Below are 20,416 nucleotides of genomic sequence, written 5' to 3'. Positions count from 1 at the left end.
ATTACTCTGTACAACTCTGTATTGTTGACTGACAGGGCAAAAAGACGGCAAACATTCAGAAGAGAGCATATCATATTGGATGGATTGTAAATGATTAGACTGAAAAGGATATGAATCTTATATCTTTCATGCCTCTGTTTGTATTATGTTGCAGTTGCTTTGACTGTCCTGGGCATGAAGATGCAGTAATGGGACTATGCACTGAAACCCTGCCTTATTCTCAATACAGACACAAAGGTCAAAGCTGGGGCGTTTAGATTGACCTAACTCAGTCTTACTAGCTTCACCACATGGGAAAAATGAAGGCTTCACTTATTTGCTCTTTTATAAGTACGTGCATTCATTCAGTTGATTGATCTCAGTTAAAATATAATGTTCATGTTTTGGGTTGCTTGTCTTTTTTTATTACTGAGAACAACATGGTTTCTCTCTCTTACCCGTTACATCTGTATGATGCCCCTGCTTTCAAAATGGTGTTGTTATGGTTTGGGATCCCTAGTAATGACAGCCTTTCACATACAATGTTTGTGCACTGTTTTGTGAGTCAGTGGATGTAGATGTTTTGTCTGTTATTGATGTATATTCACTATGAATCATGTTTTAGACATTCCATGTCTCGCTCTCTGAGCTCCTGCTTTGCGCTTTTGGACCAATTTACCTGGGCCAAAAAGAAAATAGGGAATAAAATGCTGTTGTCTTCCAAGAAGATTGTGAAAAGTGATTGATGGGTGAAAAAATAAATAAAATGGAGTTGAATCTACTTGTCTGATTTTTTTTTTATTTTTTATTTTATTCATCCATGGGACCGATCTAAAACCTTATACCCAAATCAACTCTGGCATCTTGAAAGTCTGATCCAATTTTTTTTTTAAAAGAAAAAAACTTAGTTCAAATACCGTTTATGTCATTTTCTATTAATAGTCCTCTTTCTAATGAGGAATTTAACATGATAGTGAGGGGACATTTGCTCACACACGAGTGGGTCGATTTCTAATTTGCAAGTCAGTGGAATATTGTGATTGCCAATATGCTTACAGTACATCTTCCACACTCTGGATCTGCAGTGTCAGTACATTCATAGCAAGGTTGCGTGTGAGCTTGACTTTATTAATAACAATATGTTCTATGTCAGTGGTTCTCAAGCTTTTTTCAATAATGTTCCCCCTTTGAACATTTTTTTTTTAAGCCATGTACCCCCTAACCAGCGTGAATAATTTTTGGTATTAAAACAAAAAGTCTATATGAAGAGGAACAATACAGTGATGTCAGCGATAGATTTACGAAACAACAGCCTTGGACCTGGAAAACATTTAAATGCTGATGAAAAAAGTGAAAAGACTTGGGAAAAGACGGTAGAAAGAAGAAAGTAAGGCAAGAACAGGTCGAAAATAGTAACAAAAACTTTGAAAAAAAGAGACACAAACTTTGAAAAAAGCAGAAAAAAACTTTAAAAAACAGACAAAAACTTTGAAGAAAAAAAGACAGCAGAAAAAAGTAAGGAAGAAAGGCAAGAATAGGTCAAAACAAACGACAAAACCTTCAAAGAAAGGTGACAAACTTCAAAAACGTCGACAAAAACTTTGAAAAAAGCAAAACATTTGGGAAAAAAAAGACAGTAGAAGGAATACAGCCTTGAAACTGAAAAACATTTTGCAAAAAATCTGCCGTCCTCCAAAGTACCCATAGAGAGTTAAAGAAATGGACCAACAGATCCTGCTGCTCTGGATGGAGACATAGACAGTATATAAGAATGGACCAACAGACCCCGTTGCTCTGGACGGAGACCAGTGAATTAGAAGAATTAGAGTATTAGAAGCACTTTTCCGGTGCTAAGTAGTAATGCAGTACCAGTAATGGAGCCTTTTATACATTGTCGTGTTTCTTTAGAAATAAACAATGGACAAAAAAAGTCTTTAAACGCTTCAAATGTAAAGTTATTCGCTGTCAAAGTGACGTCAAAATGAATGGCAGTCAATGGAATGCTAACGTCGGGTGATCGCTTTGTAGCATCAAAATGGCGCCATAGGAGGTTCGAGCTCTGAAGCGAAGCTTACCCCCTTGGATGGAGACCAGTGAAGGATATTAGAAGCACTTTTCCGGTGATGGCTGAGCGTTACTGCGCAGCCTCCAACTGAGAGAGACGACGTAGATGTGACGTGAGCAACCTGTCTGAAAGTTGGAAGTCTTTTGGTAGCTGTGCCAAGAGAAATTTCAATCATTTCCAATCTTGCAGAGACGGAGAGCGTAGGTATAAGTAAGGAGATAACATGGACACAGGCTAATAATATAACTAAAATGCTAGTTAACATTAGTAATTAAACTTAAACAGCTAATGTAAGTCGAAACTGCCTGCGAGCTTCTCCTGTACTGTACGGTAATTTGTCTACAGTGCGTCAGAAAGTCGCGTGGTTATGACACAATCGTTAGCCTGTTTTTACAAAAACGTCTGCTACGGAGCCATAACGTGAGATACAAGGTAATGGAGCCTTTTATACATTGTCGTGTTTCTTTAGAAATAAACAATGGACAAATAGAGTCTCTTTAAACGCTTCAGATATAAATGTATTCGCTGTCAAAGTGACGTCAAAATGAATGGCAGTCAATGGAATGCTAACGGGAGGTGATGGCTAGGTAGCATCAAAATGGCGCCATAGGAGCTACGCTTTGTGGACACTCGCTTACCACCTTGAAAGTACCCCTAGGGGGACACGTACCCCGATTTGAGAAACACTGTTCCATGTCATGCTGAAATATGACATCAAGTGTGTACACACAGACCTAGCCTGTTAGTGTAACAACTAGTTCCATATGATTGGCTAATATGACGTCATTCGTATAATTTCTTAATTTAAATTCACATTCTTCAGTTATTAGGAAATCAAAGTTAGCATTTGAAGAACCACTTTAATCATTTTTGCTCCGTTGCAGTACCTCATTAGTTCTTTAGGCGATACCGATGTCGCATATTACAGACTTCTGCCAAAGAATCTTCCACGTTTGCAGAAGAAGACGACAACGATACATTTATACGACGAAGAAGAAAAACGAAGTCAAGTTACAACAAGATACAGCAGGAAACAACGATCCTGATTTCCAAAAGAAAAGCAAAGCATCGTGGCTTATTTGCCATCTTGTGCGCTAGGAATACGATACAAACTCAATTATGTGCATAATATTGGGTAAAGGATGGATAGGAAATGCTGTAGAAATAACCCAATACAATAGCATATTTGCCCAGATAAGCACCGTTCCCTACCACACTTGATACTGATTATATGCTATAACTAGCTTATTATACTCCCCAAATCTGTTGATGTGGACACTGGGAAAATATTTGTAATGTGGATATGAGGGGGACGCAGATAAATATATTCATCATTCATTATCTAATAACTCCGAGCTGGATTAGCTGCAAGACTGGTCTTGAGTGTTTTATTTTGAAAATTGCCACCGGATGTTTTACTCTTGATTAGCATTAAGTGTTGCAAAAACACTGGTCCAAAACAAGGAAGCTTGACAGGTTACTGCTAGTGCTAGAGGCAACGTGAGTAAACGTTATATATTTAAGGCTTTGGTGTGAAAGACAAAAAAAAGCTAACCGAGCTGATATGTGCATGTATTTCAGTCAGCGTTGTTACTGTGTGACTGTCATGAGCAGCCAATTCATAGGCTAGCCTAGCTAAGCTATGCAGGCATAGCCTAGCTAAGCTATGCTAGCTGACACAAATGTTTTGAGACAATTATATCTAGCTTAACGTAAGCTATTTTCTCTTTAAAATAAAATTAGCGAAATATAAGCTAAAGACAGGAGGGCTTTTGTTTGGTTACATGCGTCGTGTTCTTCACATTTGACCACTGTACTAATGTTGTCAGCTTCCACATTTAGTTGACAGTGCTTGGTGTTTATGTTAGCAAAGACAGCAACAGCAACAGCTGTGGCTTTGCTTTTTGCTTCTGTTTTTTTTGACTATTTAGGAGTCGCTGGGATCCAGTTTTACATCAAAGGCTGTTTTGGAATACACGTTATACTGAACACTAACGCAGCTAATGTTTGTTAGTGTTCATTTGTCAGTGTTTGGTTTGTCACTTAATTGTTGAATACGTCTATTAGTATCTCTGCATTCTTTTGTTCTCTTTAATGAGATGTTTTACTGTTAAAGGGCCTATGCACCCAACGTACACATTTTTCTCATCTACTGTAATTATACTTAACCCTGACGTTTTACGTTTTATTATACGTGCCTATGTTATGAGATATTTACCCCTAAAAAGTCTACCTCCACCCCAATACAATGGTGGTGAAAGAGTCCTTTTGAGGTGCTCATAGCATTGAAAATGCGCATTTTAAACGATTCAACAGCAGTATATCTGTCTAGAAACGATAGACCTTTTATCACGGCAGACATGTTGACATGTCATAGTAGGAAAAGCACAGGTGTATTCAAAACCATTAATGATGGCTGCATTCCACTTAGGAGAGGCCCTGGTGTTGTTCGTGCTGACTCACTGAAATAACTTACTGGGACACTTGATGGAACTGAGCCATCGTTAAGGTTCTCAATTTCAGCTGGGCTTTTCCTACTATGACAAGTCAACAGTCTGCTGTGAAAAAAGGTCCATGTCCTGCTTAATTTTGAGAATTTGGGTTGTGAAGGCATATCATTGGAACTACTTTCTATCAGGGGTGGGGAAAAACCCCCGGAAATCGTATGTATCGTGATTTTGTTTTTTTGTGACAGTTTTTAAAGTTGATTTTTTTTCTCCCCCCTAGAATTGATATTTATTATCATTATTTATTTATTTATTTTTTACCAATGATTGACCTAAATATTTTCTGTTTATACGGTACAGCCGACAGCGACTTAATCATATCAATTTCCAGCGAAACAGACGGAAAGCAGAAAACGCAGAAAATCCATGTCATGTACTACTTTACAAATGTAGTAACTGTCAGACTGACATGTGATGTGCATTCTTTTTAGAAAACCGTTGGTTGTCCCATGGTATATTGTCTCTAAAAGTTTATCATTCAACTTTTGTTTTTGTTAAAGAAGGAAAACAAAATTGCAGTACTCAATACTATCGAATTGCAATACTTTTAGAATCGGAATATATGAAATTTGCAATACAAATCAAATTGGCACACATGTATCGTTAAAAAGAATCGATTCGGGACAAAAGCATATGGTCCCAGGCCTACTTTCTATAGAAATGTAGGAAGGGTTAAATAAAAACGTAAGTTATGATAATAAGATGCACAGAAGTTATTGTGGTAATATGATCTGCTCCAATAAATGTTTTCTGTTTCGTTTTTCTGTCCCATGAAGCCACATGTGAAGATGAGCGTCCCAGACTACATGCAATGTGCCGAGGACCACCAGACAGTACTAGTGGTGGTCCAGCCGGTTGGCATAGTACCCGAGGACCAGTTCTTCAAGATCTACAAACGCATCGCCAGCGTGAGCCAGGTGAGCATCAGAGACTCGCAGCGCCTCCTCATCCGCTACCGCCACCACTATCTGCCCGAAAACAACGAGTGGGGTGACTTCCAGACGCACCGCAAGGTGGTGGGCCTCATCTCCATCACCACCTGCGCCTCGGCCAAGGAGTGGCCCCAGACCGCCGAGCGCTTCCACGGACAGAAGGAGGTGTACAGCTCCACGCTCTACGATTCGCGCTTGCTGGTGTTCGGGCTGCAGGGAGAAGTTGCAGAGCAGCCGCGGACGGACGTGGCCTTCTACCCCAGCTTTGAAGACTGCCCGGATGTGGAGAAGAGAGTGGACGACTTTGTGGGGTCGATATTTATTGTTCTGGAGTCCAAGCGGCTTGACCGGGCCACGGACAAGTCGGGCGACAAGATCCCACTGCTCTGTGTGCCCTTTGAGAAGAAGGACTTTGTGGGTTTGGACACGGATAGCAGGTGAGTTGTTTCTGCTTTCTGCACCATAACCACTTTAGCATTTAAAAGGCTGGTTAAGGAGTGCTTGAATGTCCACCGCAGCCAATTTATGCGATATATATATACTGCATTACTTGCAAGTGTGTGATTGTTTCTGTCAAGTTGCTTGTGACATCAGCCTTGCCTCCTCAAAAATCTGTCCCTTTTTTGATTTTTGCTGCGTTCATTTTTGTTTGTTTACCTTGGTTTATTTGTCTTTCTTCTTTTCTTTCTTTCATACTGTCCTGTGAGTTTATTATTGGGTGCGAAAAGGTGAGATGTTAGACTCATAAGTTTAGTTAACCCGATAGCGATCCCATCAGCTTTAGCTCTGCCCTGAAAGAAACCGCCAGACCTCGGTGCTGTTGTGCATTTTGCTGATGACTCCAAGCCAAACTCATCGCTCCTCAAGGTTTAAATCTTTGCAGAAACTCATATGGCAAAAGCTCTATTAATGCTATGGGCCAAAAATATCCCCTTAAGCTGTTAGAGTAACAGTGGTATGAATACACACTGTTAGCAAAATAGTCTAGCAGTAACACTAGCTACTTTAATTAAAAGAAGGTGTAAATTTAATGAAGATGAATCTAGGCTCATCACAACCCACCATCACATAAGTGATGCAATACTACATAACCGTTTGTTGCAGTAGTTGTACACACATGTTATATCAGCAATCTTAACACTGTTCCAGTAAAGGAAACTGCTAAGTTACATTCAATTGACCACACAGTCTTCAGAGGCTCAGTGGCCACTTTTTCTGTCATGGCTACTAATTTACGTTCTTCCGAGGGAAGTTAAAGCACCATACCTGTGTTTTTCTCTGCTTTTGCTCATTTACAACAAATCGTGCATATACTCTTCAATGCTGCCAATCTTTCCCTTCTCCTGGCAGCCACTGGTTTCACTATGTATTAGGAGTGGGAATCACCAGAGGCCACACGCTACCATATCATCACAATACTTAGGTCACGCTACCATATCATCACGATACTTATGTCACGCTACCATATCATCACGATACTTATGTCACGCTACCATATCATCACGATACTTATGTCACGCTACCATATCATCACGATACTTATGTCACGCTACCATATCATCACGATACTTATGTCACGCCACCATATCATCACGATACTTATGTCACGATACCATATCATCTCGATACTTATGTCATGATACCATATAATTGCGATTTTAAACATATTGCAATATTCTGCGATATATTGCAATTTATTACCTTTGTTTTTTTTTCCAACTTCAAGTTTTTCCCAATTTCAAATGATGTCCCCAAAAGGAAACTTCGCCGTCTGTGTATCGATACACCCCTACTATATATCTATCTATTTATGTATTCATCTATCTATCTATCTGGCTTTCCATTCATCTTTCATCTCAATCTCACTTTGAAACCTCCACCGCCAAACAGCAATCTTTAAAGCAAGAAGATGCCAAATTCACATTACTGCTTTACATTTTTTTTTTTTTTTATTTTTTTATTTTTTTTGCATGGGATGTTTTTCAGCAACCAATTTATTAAACTGGGTCTTGGGGACTTCGATCAGCACTTGAAAGCCCTGTCCAGTAACACCTAAATAGTCTACGCTTTTATCTGCATTGCTGTTAAAAACTCATCTTGAGAAAGAAGATAAAATTAACTGTTGTGTGTTACGTTCAATTTAAACATGTGATTTATACGATTAAAATATATTACATCATATCTGTTCCACCAGTTTAATCAATTGAAAGCTTTGGTGCGTAACTTTTTTTATATTAATGAACGGCCGTTATATTCAGCCATTGCCAAATGAGTTGCTACAAAGCTAATTAAGACTATCAGCTCCACACAACTCTCTCTGGATTTCTCAGTATGACTATGTTCAGAAGATTGTGGCGTTGGGCGACTTTCGCGCGCAGAAACTCGAATGACGATAATGACCTCTTCTGAAGAGTCCATCATGTTGTCACGTGCGCGATTACGGAAGGCTTGTATCATGTGGCTGCAACCACAGTGGTGTTGTCATTACTTGGAATTCCTCATGGGGGAGACAGAAACTACGCACTAATAACAGCTTTAATGCCATCCATCCATCCATCCATCCCTCCATCCATCCATCCATCCCTCCATCCATCCATCCCTCCATCCATGTTAATCAGTACCAAATTGCAAAGTTTTTTCCAAGAAACTCCTCCTCACATGCATTTTTTTGGTAAATGTTTAATTGTTTTTTTTAAAAACTTTTGACAATAATGTTTCATAATGTATAGAAACATGCATGTTTGCACAGCAGCCTCTGCAATTCGAATTTTTTAATTAACTGAAACCATTCAAAAACCACTCGCATGTTTTTGGAAAATGCTCAACCTAAAATCTAAACACTATATTTGCCATTCAAAATAAGTAATATTTATACAGAATATTTATATGCAGAGCCATTTAAAAACACCGGTATGGTCCTTTTTAAAGGAGGAGCTGATAGTTTGGGTCCAGTGAACACAGTTTGGCACAGTCAATGCTACTGAGGTCTGTCCCTGCTTCAGGAGAACATTTGGATTGGGAAGGTACAGTCTGGTATTTAGTCTGTTTGGCTGTAAATGCTTGGAGCGGCAAGCTGGCCACGCATCATCATGGATCTTTTTTCATGAGAGCATACGTTACCTTCCAGCTTGGCATAGCACTGCAGCTACTCATACATGAGTTTGGTAATGGCATCCATGTACAAAACTCCAGTTTCATTGCTGTGTTTTATTTTTTATTTTTTTTCATGGCTCCCTAATTAGCAGCCTTTTCATTTGAGTTTTACTCTGACACAGAACACTTTAATTGTTGTTCAGAAGTAGCCTACTGAGCATTAGGATTCATTTTTATTCTGCCCAGTCTTCCAGAATACTCAAATATCTTGCAACAATAAAAATGTTCCTCATAATAGTTCCCCTGTATCCTCCTGGTGAAGCTGCTCCTTCCTGAGTCCCTGGGTGCATCTCCCTTCCCTTATTTGATATCTCATCGGTTGAACCGGAAGTTGTTTTGGCCCTCCGTTTGTGAAGGCCATCTCAAAGCTCTTATTCCAGCCCGGAGGATGGAGGGATGGAGGGATGGAGGATGGATCTCTGAAGAGCTATGATCGAGGACACATGAGAGCAGCCTTCCCAGAAGCCGTGCACCTGAAAGCTGTTGCTAACTCCGCCCATACAGCTGACGAATTCACGTGATGCGTCAGAGGAAAGGACGTGTCGACCCTCTTAAAACACATTTTCCTCGTTTTCCTCTCCGCGCATGATTTCCTCAGTCTCTCACATGCTTCCTCGATGGGACGAACGTGCCAGGAAGGGGAAGCAAGTGGAGGAGCCGAGGATTCAATTTCAGGGAAGTGAGATGCACCCGTCCGTGTCATTGTGCAAGACTACAGGGTTGTAGGTCGGCTCATCGCATCTGTCCTCGTTTTGTTGCTCCCCTTTGCTTGTGCTTTCCCGCCCCATACTGTACATTCCCTCTGTAGCTGACTGATAAGATTCCCCTGAGTCTCCTCTCCTGGCACCCTGCTGACATAAGAAATGACAATAGCTGAAACTCAGAGCTGTCCACTATATGAATTAATTTAAAAGTAAAAAAAAACCATTCCAGCTGCTGTTGTCTGAAAAAGTATTTCTCTCTCCTGCTGCTGTCTCTCAGGCATTATAAAAAGCGTTGCCAGGGGCGGATGAGGAAGCATGTCGGGGACTTGTGTCTCCAGGCAGGCATGCTGCAGGACGCCCTGGTCCACTACCACATGGCTGTGGAGCTGCTCAGGGGGGTTAATGACTTCCTCTGGCTGGGTGGTAAGTCTGGAGAATGGTGGCTTATTACTCAAAGATGGGATTGAATGGTTTTATTTCTTAATGTTAGCTTATGTCTCCTTGGACCAGAAACGTACTTTGCACATCTATAACGTGAGACGGGTGCATCGGAGGGGGACGAGTAGGTCAGAAGTAGCAAAGAGGTGTTGCATGTAACACCACTTGTTAGTACCGAAACGTTGCCAGCTTTTAAATTGATTTTTTGCAAGTTAGACAATGTGCGGGAGTTTTTTTTCTTCTTTTTTTTTGCAATTTCTGTCTCCCTGAAATCTATTGTCTGTCTATCGTCTGGCCGATACTCGACTTTTGAGACCAATACCAATGTAATTTTTTTTTTCAACATAAATGCATACAACACAGAAGCATGTGTACTGAGCGGGAGATTTTACAGTTGAAAAATGAACTTGTCAGTGCAGTGTTACGAAACTATGTAATGGCGGCACTGTTTTCTAAATTACCTCAAACATATATCTTTAGTATTTTGGTGCTGCCATTTGTTATTTTAGGTCAACACATACACGGCTTTATATCTGTGATAAGCCAATGAATACAAATAATATTGGCCTTGTCAATGTATTGGTCAAGCTCTTATATCAGCTGTTGATCCTGGAAATAGGAATTTCCTCCTGGGTTTGAGTTTGTATTGTCTATCATCTTACAGTCCATTTGTTCTAAGCAGTTTGCTGGTGCTCTTATCTGCACTGACATGCAATGAGTGCAACAGTAGAAACCGTTTCAGCTTCTTAAATCACAAAAGAGTTGACACAACAGTCAGCAGTGTAAACTCAAGGGCTGTAACTATCCAGCGCCCTTTAGAGGCTACTGAAAGAGTAACCGAACAAACGGACTCCAAAAAAATGTCTCTGCCTGGGCCATCAGAAAACGACAACAATGCACTTGCTGTTTCATCTCATCACGGCGCCCCGTCCCATGTACAATTATTATGTATTCATTTATCTATTTATTTAAATTGAATGTATGTGATGTTTTTATTTTCAGAACTGTCTTTCACTAAACATAAGGGTTTTTCACATTTCGTTGGCCAGCTATCCATCTATCTAAGATCTAGGAAAGAAGAATAAAGAAGAGCCAAGCAGAGATAGACCGATTTGTCTTTGTGCCCTTCTAGCTGCATTGGAGGGTTTGTGTTCAGCCTCTGTCATATTCCACTACCCTGGAGGCACGGCGGGGAAGTCTGTCGCACGCAAGCCAAGCATCTCCCAGCCGGCAGACGCAGGGAAACGCCACAGACCAGGTGAGCACATCCCTTTTGTAAACGGACTGATTTGAAACCGTGACCCGGAAGGAATAACAACTGAGGGCTGTTGTCTGTGAGCGAGTTGTGATTGTGTGAGAATTTCACTGCTGACACCGCTACGCTTTGCTCGGCTAAGCTGCTTCCTTTTGTGTGCAGAGTACAAGATGTCAGCTTCCTAAAACTGCTGAAGCTTTCTTATTTACCCCGATGACTGCTAATTTGGTTCAAACTTAACATCACTGAATCCGTCACTACCTATTAACACGATATTAACACGGCGTTCTATTAACACGGCCTTGTGTATAACTACACCATGAGTAGAGTGTCATCCTGTAGCAGTTTTCTAAGCAGTGAGAAAGCTTTTCACCAAACAAACATTTTCTCTGAAACTAATCACTTGCTCAATACATTTTTTCGGCACCAAAGCAAAATGACAAAGTACATTCAGCACATTCAGTATTACTCACCGAAACGCATTGCGTGTCCAACAAACGCGTCAAGCGCATATGCTTCCTCATAAAAACATGTGCGAAGCTGATTTAAAAGTCTGGACCTTGCACTGCCCAGCACTCTTCTTCTTTGTTGGTGCTTGCTGTGTATCGTGGAGCTCTTACTGCCACCTGTAAATAAGTGGAGTAGTGTCCGTGTGTGTGTGTCCGTGTGTGTGTGTCCGTGTGTCCGTGTGTGTGTGTGTGTCCGTCCAAAAACCGGGAATACAGTATACGTGTGGGGCCAAAATGCTGGACCCCACAACTTCAAAGGGCTGTTTGAGGGTTAAGACTTGTTTTTAGGGTTAAAATTAGGTAAGGGTTAAGTTAAGGCATGTAGTTGTAATGGTTAGGGTTAGGGTAAGGGGCTAGGGAATGCATTATGTCAATGACGGGTCCCCACAAAGATAGTGAAACGCTGTGTGTGTGTGTGTGTGTGTGTGTGTGTGTGTGTGTGTGTGCGTGTGTGTGTGCCAAAAGTTTCTCTTTTTTAGTAGAGAACAGCAGCCGTTAAGCATGTTGTTGGGACTAACACTGCTAACATTGCGCCTTGCGTCATGGAGTGAATCTGCATTCTTTCTCTCTGTCTGTAGGGGCTCAGGAGGTTCTCATTGACCCAGGTATGGTATGTCTAACCGACATAGCTCTTAGTTAGACAACAATCTGCCTGTTTGCTTGTGGTTGCATTTGCCCCCTGTGTTTGATGTTTTTTTTTCATCTTGCATCAGCTTCCTGATTCCTATGGTTATATTTAATTCTTTTGGAAATTGATTGATGTCTCCCCCCCACCCTTTTGGCAGGTAGTGTTCTCCTGTGTTTACCCTCACCTTTTTGTTTTAGTTTTTTCTAACGTACCTGCTCTTTCTCACAGCCACACTTTTGATGATCAGTATCACATCTACGATTGAAGACTTTAAACGGTCACCCTTAATAGCTTCTATTCCTTATTTATTCAGGCCTTATTGTTCTAACAACTCACATCTTACTCTTGAATATTACACAAAAACCACTTATCCCTATCAAAAATATTTCGCTAGCACATTTTAGCCATTTGAACACAAGGTTACATAATCTCTGTTGAAGCACCAGCAGGTGGCAGCTCATTGCCAGTGGTGCATACTTTGATTTCCCGCTTGTAATGCTCACTTTTGCTTAACCCCTCACTTTCATAGCCAAAATAAATATAAAACCTGTTCTTTGTTTACCTCTGTGCAGTTATTGCCTTAAGTGCTCTTTCTTTGTCATGATGCGTGCGCAAATTGGCTTAAGAAGTAGTGCAATGCAGCATCTCATTATCCACACAATTGTCACAGTGACAGCACCACAGTGTTGCTATGGCCACAGCCCCGTTGCTAGGCGACACACTCTCACTTTGTATTCTAATCAGATTTGGCCGAGAGATGCACCTTGCAATTGCCTTTTGAAACGTTTCAGGTGCGAGTTTAACTCCGCCTGGGACGTTAGCCATGAACACCATCTTGATCACATTTAGGGACTCCATAGCCTCAGAATATTCATAATAGCACTTATTAAGGGAGAGCGGGGAAAGTTGGTGTAGAATTACAATTTACATTTAGTTTTAAATGGGATCATCAGGAGGCTTCAGAGCTAGGAATAAACACATACTTCACATAGTTTCATTCAACATTATCCGTTATCTTTTCACATATGTGCAAACATTGTGAACACTGTAAATCTGTGTCTTGGTTGATATATGCAGTATATTATGCATGTGGCGGTGGTAGCCAGGGCAGTGGCTTTCAAAAGCAATCCATGGATTTAAGTTTCCCCTTCTTCCTGCTGTCTGTCCTCTCGTTCCCTTTCCCTTTGTGGTGGAACAGACGGATGGACGGTCACTCTGGTGTCTTTCCTAAACTAATTTTATACTGTCCTCTTTTTGAGTGTAGGTGCCCTCACAGCCAACGGCATTAGTGCAGACACCAGCACTGAGATTGGACGTGCAAAGAACTGCCTGAGTCCTGAGGACATTATCGAGAAATACAAAGAGGCCATCTCCTACTATGGAAAGGTAATGACCAGAAACGAATCAACCAATGTCATTGTTGTTGGATTTAAGATACTAATGGATAATATGGTGTGCCAAAATTCAGGGTCATTAAACTGGGGGAAATTGAACCCAAAATACAGTTTCCCCTTCAGAAAATAAAATAAAAAATGAATTTAGAATAAAACTGCTTTTTTTGTTTTTAGTTCATTAGACAATACATCTCCACTGAAAATTGACATTATGTTATTTGTTCATAATATCAGACATTTCTATTCTAAATACAGGTTTACATGGTCAACCAGAATATTTATCACCTATAAAATAACAAACTGCAGCATATCCATCTCATCAAACACTGACAATATAAAGAACCTCTATTAAAAGGCTTGTATTGGCTCATTACATCACATCTTAAAGCTCAGCATTGTCCTAGTCTATATCCTCGACGTTCCACTTCCGAGATTGCTCCGTTGCCGACGGGAAATTTCGCCGGATTTCACTCTTTTTGGCCGGCTATCCGTTGCCTTGGGCTTTCTTTGTGTTGCCGTTCTAACCTCTGGTGGATTTCTGAGGACTATGGTTAACTGCTCCTCAGATCTCTGCAGGGTAAATCCCGACAGCTAGCTAGACTATCTGTCCAATCTGAGGTTTCCGTTGCACGACTAAAACAACTTTTGAATGTACACGTTCCACCAAAACGAGTTCCTTCCCGAGGCTATTTTGCCAGGGCACCGTTGCTCCGTCCAGCGCTTAGCACCGCCCAAGATGATTGTGATTGGTTTAAAGAAATGGCAATAAACCAGAGCACGTTTCTCTCCCATCCCAGAGTGCTGTGTGGACTAGCCAGACCCTCTGGCTAGTCCACAAGGTCTGGCAATGCGAGACTAGCATTGTCCCAATACTTATTTACTCAAGGACTGTTAATGTTTTTCCTAAATTAACTACTGCCATAGCCAATAATATTAAGTTATAAAATGGAGTTGTAAAATGTTTCAGTGTTTACCATCAGACCTGTAGCCAACACTGTCTCTACTGCTAGCTACAGGAAGCTCATCGTCTCATTAGGGGCATGTGTCGACTTCAGTAAAAACATAAATTAATAAATAATCTACAATTGATTAATTTATCCATTTAATGCCACTCATCTTGCTCCAGGTGCCATTAATTGAATTGATTATATCGTTAGGATGTATTGTTATGCAGCTGGGGAGCTCTGAAAATAAATGAAAAAATGTAAAATAATAATGAATAATTCTAGGCCACAAAGTCTTTTCCGAGTTCCTCTCATACCTTAATACTTTGGATGGGATGATGGGTATTAAATTGCATTTTATGTGGCATTAAAAAGGTCACAAAAAAATGTAACTTAGTGAACCCTTTTAGAAAACGTGATAGTAGGAAAAAAAAAAAAAAAAGGTAGGTGGTTTATATTCATGGCCTGTTTTTAAAGATTCCCATCTTCAGTAGGAACAAATGGGCTGATGGCTGCAGACGGGTAGGGAAGTCAGTAGCTCTCTGATGTAGATGGGTGCCTTATGGCATTTGTTTCTTGATTTAAGGTAGGATAAATACAGTCAGGTCCATAAATATTGGGACATCGACACAATTCTAATCTTTTTGGCTCTATACACCACCACAATGGAGATGAACTGAAACGAACAAGATGTGCTTTAACTGCAGACTTTGAGCTTTAATTTGAGGGTATTTACATCCAAATCAGGTGAACGGTGTAGGAATTACAACAGTTTGTATATGTGCCTCCCACTTTCTAAGGGACCAAAAGTAATGGGACAATTGGCTGCTCAGCTGTTCCATGGCCAGGTGTGTATTATTCCCTCATTATCCCATTTACAAGGAGCAGATACAAGGTCCAGAGTTCATTTCAAGTGTGCTATTTACATTTGGAATCTGTTGCTGTCAACTCTCAATATGAGATCCCCATCAGCTATCACTATCAGTGAAGCAAGCCATCATTAGGCTGAAAAATCTAAATAAACCCATCAGAGAGATAGCAAAAACATTAGGTGTGGCCAAATCAACTGTTTGGAACATTCTTAAAAAAGAAAGAACGCACCGGTGAGCTCAGCAACACCAAAAGACCCGGAAGACCACGGAAAACAACTGTGGTGGATGACCGAAGAATACTTTCCTGGTGAAGAAAACACCCTTCACAACAGTTGGCCAGATCAAGAACACTCTCCAGGAGGTAGGTGTATGTGTGTCAAAGTCAACAATCAAGAGAAGACTTCACCAGAGTGAATACAGAGGGTTCACTACAAGATGTAAACCATTGGTGAGCCTCAAAAACAGGAAGGCCAGATTAGAGTTTGCCAAACAACATCTAAAAAAAGCCTTCACATTTCTGGAACAACATCCTATGGACAGATGAGACAAAGATCAACTTGTACCAGAGTGATGGGAAGAGAAGAGTATGGAGAAGGAAAGGAACTGCTCATGATCCAAAGCATACCACCTCATCAGTGAAGTATGGTGGTGGTAGTGTCATGGCGTGGGCATGTATGGCTGCCAATGGAACTGGTTCTCTTGTATTTATTGATGATGTGACTGCTGACAAAAGCAGCAGGATGAATTCTGAAGTGTTTCGGCAATATTATCTGCTCATATTCAGCCAAATGCTTCAGAACTCATTGGACGGCGCTCACAGTGCAGATGGACAATGACCCGAAGCATACTGCGAAAGCAACCAAAGAGTTTTTTTAAGGGAAAGAAGTGGAATGTTATGCAATGGCCAAGTCAATCACCTGACCTGAATCCGATTGAGCATGCATTTCACTTGCTGAAGACAAAACTGAAGGGAAAATGCCCCCAAGAACAAGCAGGAACTGAAGACAGTTGCAGTAGAGGCCTGGCAGAGCATCACCAGGGATGAAACCCAGCGCCTGGTGATGTCTATGCCTTCCAGACTTCAGGCTGGAATTGATTGCAAAGGATTTGCAACCAAGTATTAAAAAGTGAAAGTTTGATTTATGATTGTTAATCTGTCCCATTACTTTTGGTCCCTTAAAAAAGTGGGAGGCACATATACAAACTGTTGTAATTCCTACACCGCTCACCTGATTTGGATGTAAATACCCTCAAATTAAAGCTGAAAGTCTGCAGTTAAAGCACATCTTGTTCGTTTCATTTCAACTCCATTGTGGTGGTGTATAGAGCCAAAAAGATTAGAATTGTGTCGATGTCCCAATATTTATGGACCTGACTGTAGATATGATAAGACGCCATAGTGTCTGAACGTCCAGAGCTTCAAAAGTGATCCCAACAACCTTAAATTGGATTCTGAGCCAGTGTAAGGAAATGAAGTTCAGTGTCATGAGACCACTTGTACGCAATCCAACTAGCGATGCAAAGCCCTCCGGTTTTGTACATAACTGCTCATGCTGTACATGATAGTGTTTGCTTTCAGGTTGCTTCGATACACAACCGCCACTGGTAGGCAGAAATGTAGCTACCAGTCATGTGTGTAAAATGTATCTACGTCACCAGGGGGCAGTATTTGATTAGGTTTGATGGAGTTTGAGGGCATGGACAAAACACTGTTTTGAGTAGTATCAGACCACTACATGCTGACAGCAGCTGTTTATTTCTGAATGCTACATGGGGACTGAGAGCATGTGTAATCTCTGGAAATAGAACCACATTAGTCAGCGAGAACCCTGCAGATACACAAAACCATCTGAATTATGTATCTTCATATATTTTGAATCTTCCTGGCATAATGTATTTGTACTCTTCTTTGACCACTGCACTTGTACAAAGTCACAAAGAATGGTATTACATTACCCCTAATGCTTAGGGAAAGCTAGATAGGCTCATTATGCTGCCAGACTATTCAGAAGCTACCCTGTGCTTTATCTTCATTATTATAATTGCCTTTTTGCACTGACCTCCCTCAGCCCTTTTACCTGTAACTAGTTCATTCAGAATTAAATTACATCTCAACACACAGCCATTCAGATATTAATTGAATTTTAATAAGGAGACAATGAGGCTGGAAGTGGAGGGGAAGTGGAGGGACAGCGAGATTAAAAAATGTACACGTGCCCGCAGCTTGAAGGCTGAGCAGCAGTAGCTCAGCATTTTAGTGGAAGCACAAGCGGAGCAGTGGCTGGAAACCCCACATCGGTAATAAAAAAAACCAAAAAAAAACAAACATTCCCTCCGATTATGAGGTGGGTTGCAGAAGTCAAGGCGACCCTCATTGGTTGTTTGTATTTCATTAATACCACCCCCCCACCCCCCCTGCTCTTCCTCTTACCTCCTGCAGTATAAGAACGCAGGCGTGATCGAGCTGGAGGCCTGTGTGAAAGCGGTCAGGGTGCTGGCCATTCAGAAGAGAGCCAGGGAGGCCTCCGAGTTCCTGCAAAACGCTGTTTACATCAACCTGGGACAGGTACGCTATCTGACTGGGAAATAAATAAATGCTAGTCCATATTCCATAACGTGAGCAGGATGGTGTACCACAGGATATCTTACTATTAGTGAAAAAGCACAAGGAAACAGAAATCTGTATCATTAAAACGATGCATTTTGTCCTTCAAGGCATTGGAGGAACTTTGAGTCTTGTTTCCTTAGTGACGTTAGTGTTATACACTTGTGTAAGTTGCATTTTGGACCAGAATGGCTTTCCAGCTAGTTGTGAAGTCACTAAATCCTTCTTGTATGTACACCTATTAAACTCTGGTTTAAAGTGAGCGCAGAGAAACTTTCCCTCTTCATCATTCTTCACATCGAAGCTCAAATATCCACGTGAAGTAAAAAGAAGCGGGGGGGACTTTAATGTTGTCTCCGTAACTGCAGCTCTCAGAAGAGGAGAAGATCCAACGCTACAGTATCCTGTCCGAGCTCTACGAACTGATCGGCTTCCATCGCAAGTCTGCGTTTTTCAAGCGCGTTGCAGCCATGCAGTGTGTGGCTCCCACCATCCCAGAGCCTGGCTGGAGGGCCTGCTACAAGCTGCTGCTGGAGACGTTGCCTGGATACAGCCTGTCACTTGATCCCAAAGACTTCAGCAAAGGTACTGTAATCTTGGACACTTGGTTGTAGTAAAATATTTTTGACTGTGGAAAAACTAAAGATGACTAAAGATTTGTTATCAACCTTTTTTTTCCACACAGTAACGTTTCACATCCAAACTATTCATCTCACATATTGCATGTTTGTTTGGTTTATAAAACATAGAAACATGGAAAATAGGGAAAAACCGCCATCACAATTTCCCAAAGTCATGTTTTTAAATTGCTTGTTTTAACCGACCAACATTCTATTATCAAAAGATATTTATTTTACAACACTACAAAACAGAGAAAGAAAGCAAATCCTGTTCATATTTGTGAAGCTGGAACCAGAGAATATTTGGTATTCTTTCTTGATCATAAACTTAAACAAGAAATCGATTGTCAACATTTTTGCAGAATCGCGTCATCTTATCAATTTAGCTGTAGTGTAATCTTAGAAGTTGAGAACGTTTTCAAAGAGTGTTTCTACCAACACTCGGACTCATGTTAAACCTCAAATAAAGCAGTGACGGTTTGTATAAGTTTCATGAAAATGTCGGTCATCTGTTGTGAATGGCATCATTTCTTTATACAATATTAAGCATGTGGCAAACAGCATATGCACTAGAGGATGGATACCCGAACCGAGCCTGTCGGGACCCGACGGTACCCGACGGGCCGGGCTGAGTTCGGACAGATATTTAGAAATGATGTTCGGGGTCGGGCTCAGTCACATCAGCGCGATAAGGCATTGAACATTTTAAATTTAAAAAAGCGTATTATGTAGGTGTGCGCCTGTGTTAACGTGCGCTTGTTGCCCCGTGTGCGCTGATGCGCTCATCTGTTGACATTTCCGAATGCCTTCCTACAGCTGCTTAATAAAAGCGGGCTTTCCACACAAACAAACGTACATGTGTCATTAGTATGAGAAAAAAAAAATTGATTTTAACTGCGTCGGGCTCGGACATACAGTGGGGAGAACAAGTATTTGATCCACTGCCGATTTTGCAGGTTTTCCGACTTACAAAGCATGTAGAAGTCTGTAATTTGTACCATAGGTACTCTTCAACTGTGAGAGACGGAATCAAAAATCCAGAAAATCACATTGTATGATTTTTAAATAATTAATTTGCATTTTATTGCACGGCATAAGTATTTGATCACCTACCAACCAGTAAGAATTCCGGCTCTCACAGACCTGTTAGTTTTTCTTTAAGAAGCCCTCCTGTTCTCCACTCATTACCTGTGTTAACTGCACCTGTTTGAACTTGTTATCTGTATAAAAGACACCTGTCCACACACTCAATCAAACAGACTCCAACCTCTCCACAATGGCCAAGACCAGAGAGCTGTGTAAGGACATCAGGGATAACATTTTAGACCTGCACAAGGCTGGGATGGGCTACAGGACAATAGGCAAGCAGCTTGGTGAGAAGGCAACAACTGTTGGCACAATTATTAGAAAATGGAAGAAGTTCAAGATGACGGTCAATCTCCCTCGGTCTGGGGCTCCATGCAAGATCTCACCTCGTGGGGCATCAGTGATCATGAGGAAGGTGAGGGATCAGCCCAGAACTACACGGCAGGACCTGGTCAATGACCTGAAGAGAGCTGGGACCACAGTCTCAAAGAAAACCATTAGTAACACACTACTCCATCATGGATTAAAATCCTGCAGCGTACGCAAGGTCCCCCTGCTCAAGCCAGCGCATGTCCAGGCCTGTCTGAAGTTTGCCAATGACCATCTGGATGATCCAGAAGAGGAATGGGAGAAGGTCATGTGGTCTGATGAGACAAAAATAGAGCTTTTTGGTCTAAACTCCACTCACTGTGTTTGGAGGAAGAAGGAGGAGTACCACCCCAAGA

At 41.1% G+C, this 20,416-nt stretch overlaps 1 protein-coding gene across 2 annotated transcripts in view; it reads left to right on the top strand.

Annotated features, from left to right (window-relative positions):
- The first annotated feature begins 3,461 nt into the window (after positions 1–3,461).
- Positions 3,462–20,416, top strand: part of trappc9 (trafficking protein particle complex subunit 9) — a 283,244-nt gene continuing 266,289 nt past the window's right edge. Inside the window, exons 1-8 of one of the 2 annotated variants that reach the window (XM_078267365.1) lie at positions 3,462–3,544; positions 5,328–5,920; positions 9,618–9,763; positions 10,911–11,036; positions 12,121–12,147; positions 13,435–13,556; positions 17,821–17,946; positions 18,354–18,570. In XM_078267365.1, the coding sequence (XP_078123491.1) occupies positions 5,340–5,920; positions 9,618–9,763; positions 10,911–11,036; positions 12,121–12,147; positions 13,435–13,556; positions 17,821–17,946; positions 18,354–18,570 (1,345 nt within the window). In that variant the 5' untranslated portion in view covers positions 3,462–3,544; positions 5,328–5,339. The remainder of the gene's footprint in view (positions 3,545–5,327; positions 5,921–9,617; positions 9,764–10,910; positions 11,037–12,120; positions 12,148–13,434; positions 13,557–17,820; positions 17,947–18,353; positions 18,571–20,416) is intronic. The other variant, XM_078267366.1, reaches the window with a different exon arrangement.

This window comes from Sander vitreus, chromosome 14 (assembly GCF_031162955.1).
Source record: "Sander vitreus isolate 19-12246 chromosome 14, sanVit1, whole genome shotgun sequence".
Classification (NCBI taxonomy): domain Eukaryota; kingdom Metazoa; phylum Chordata; class Actinopteri; order Perciformes; family Percidae; genus Sander; species Sander vitreus.
Note: the sequence above shows the minus strand (reverse complement) of the source record. Positions and strands in the feature narration are given on the sequence as shown.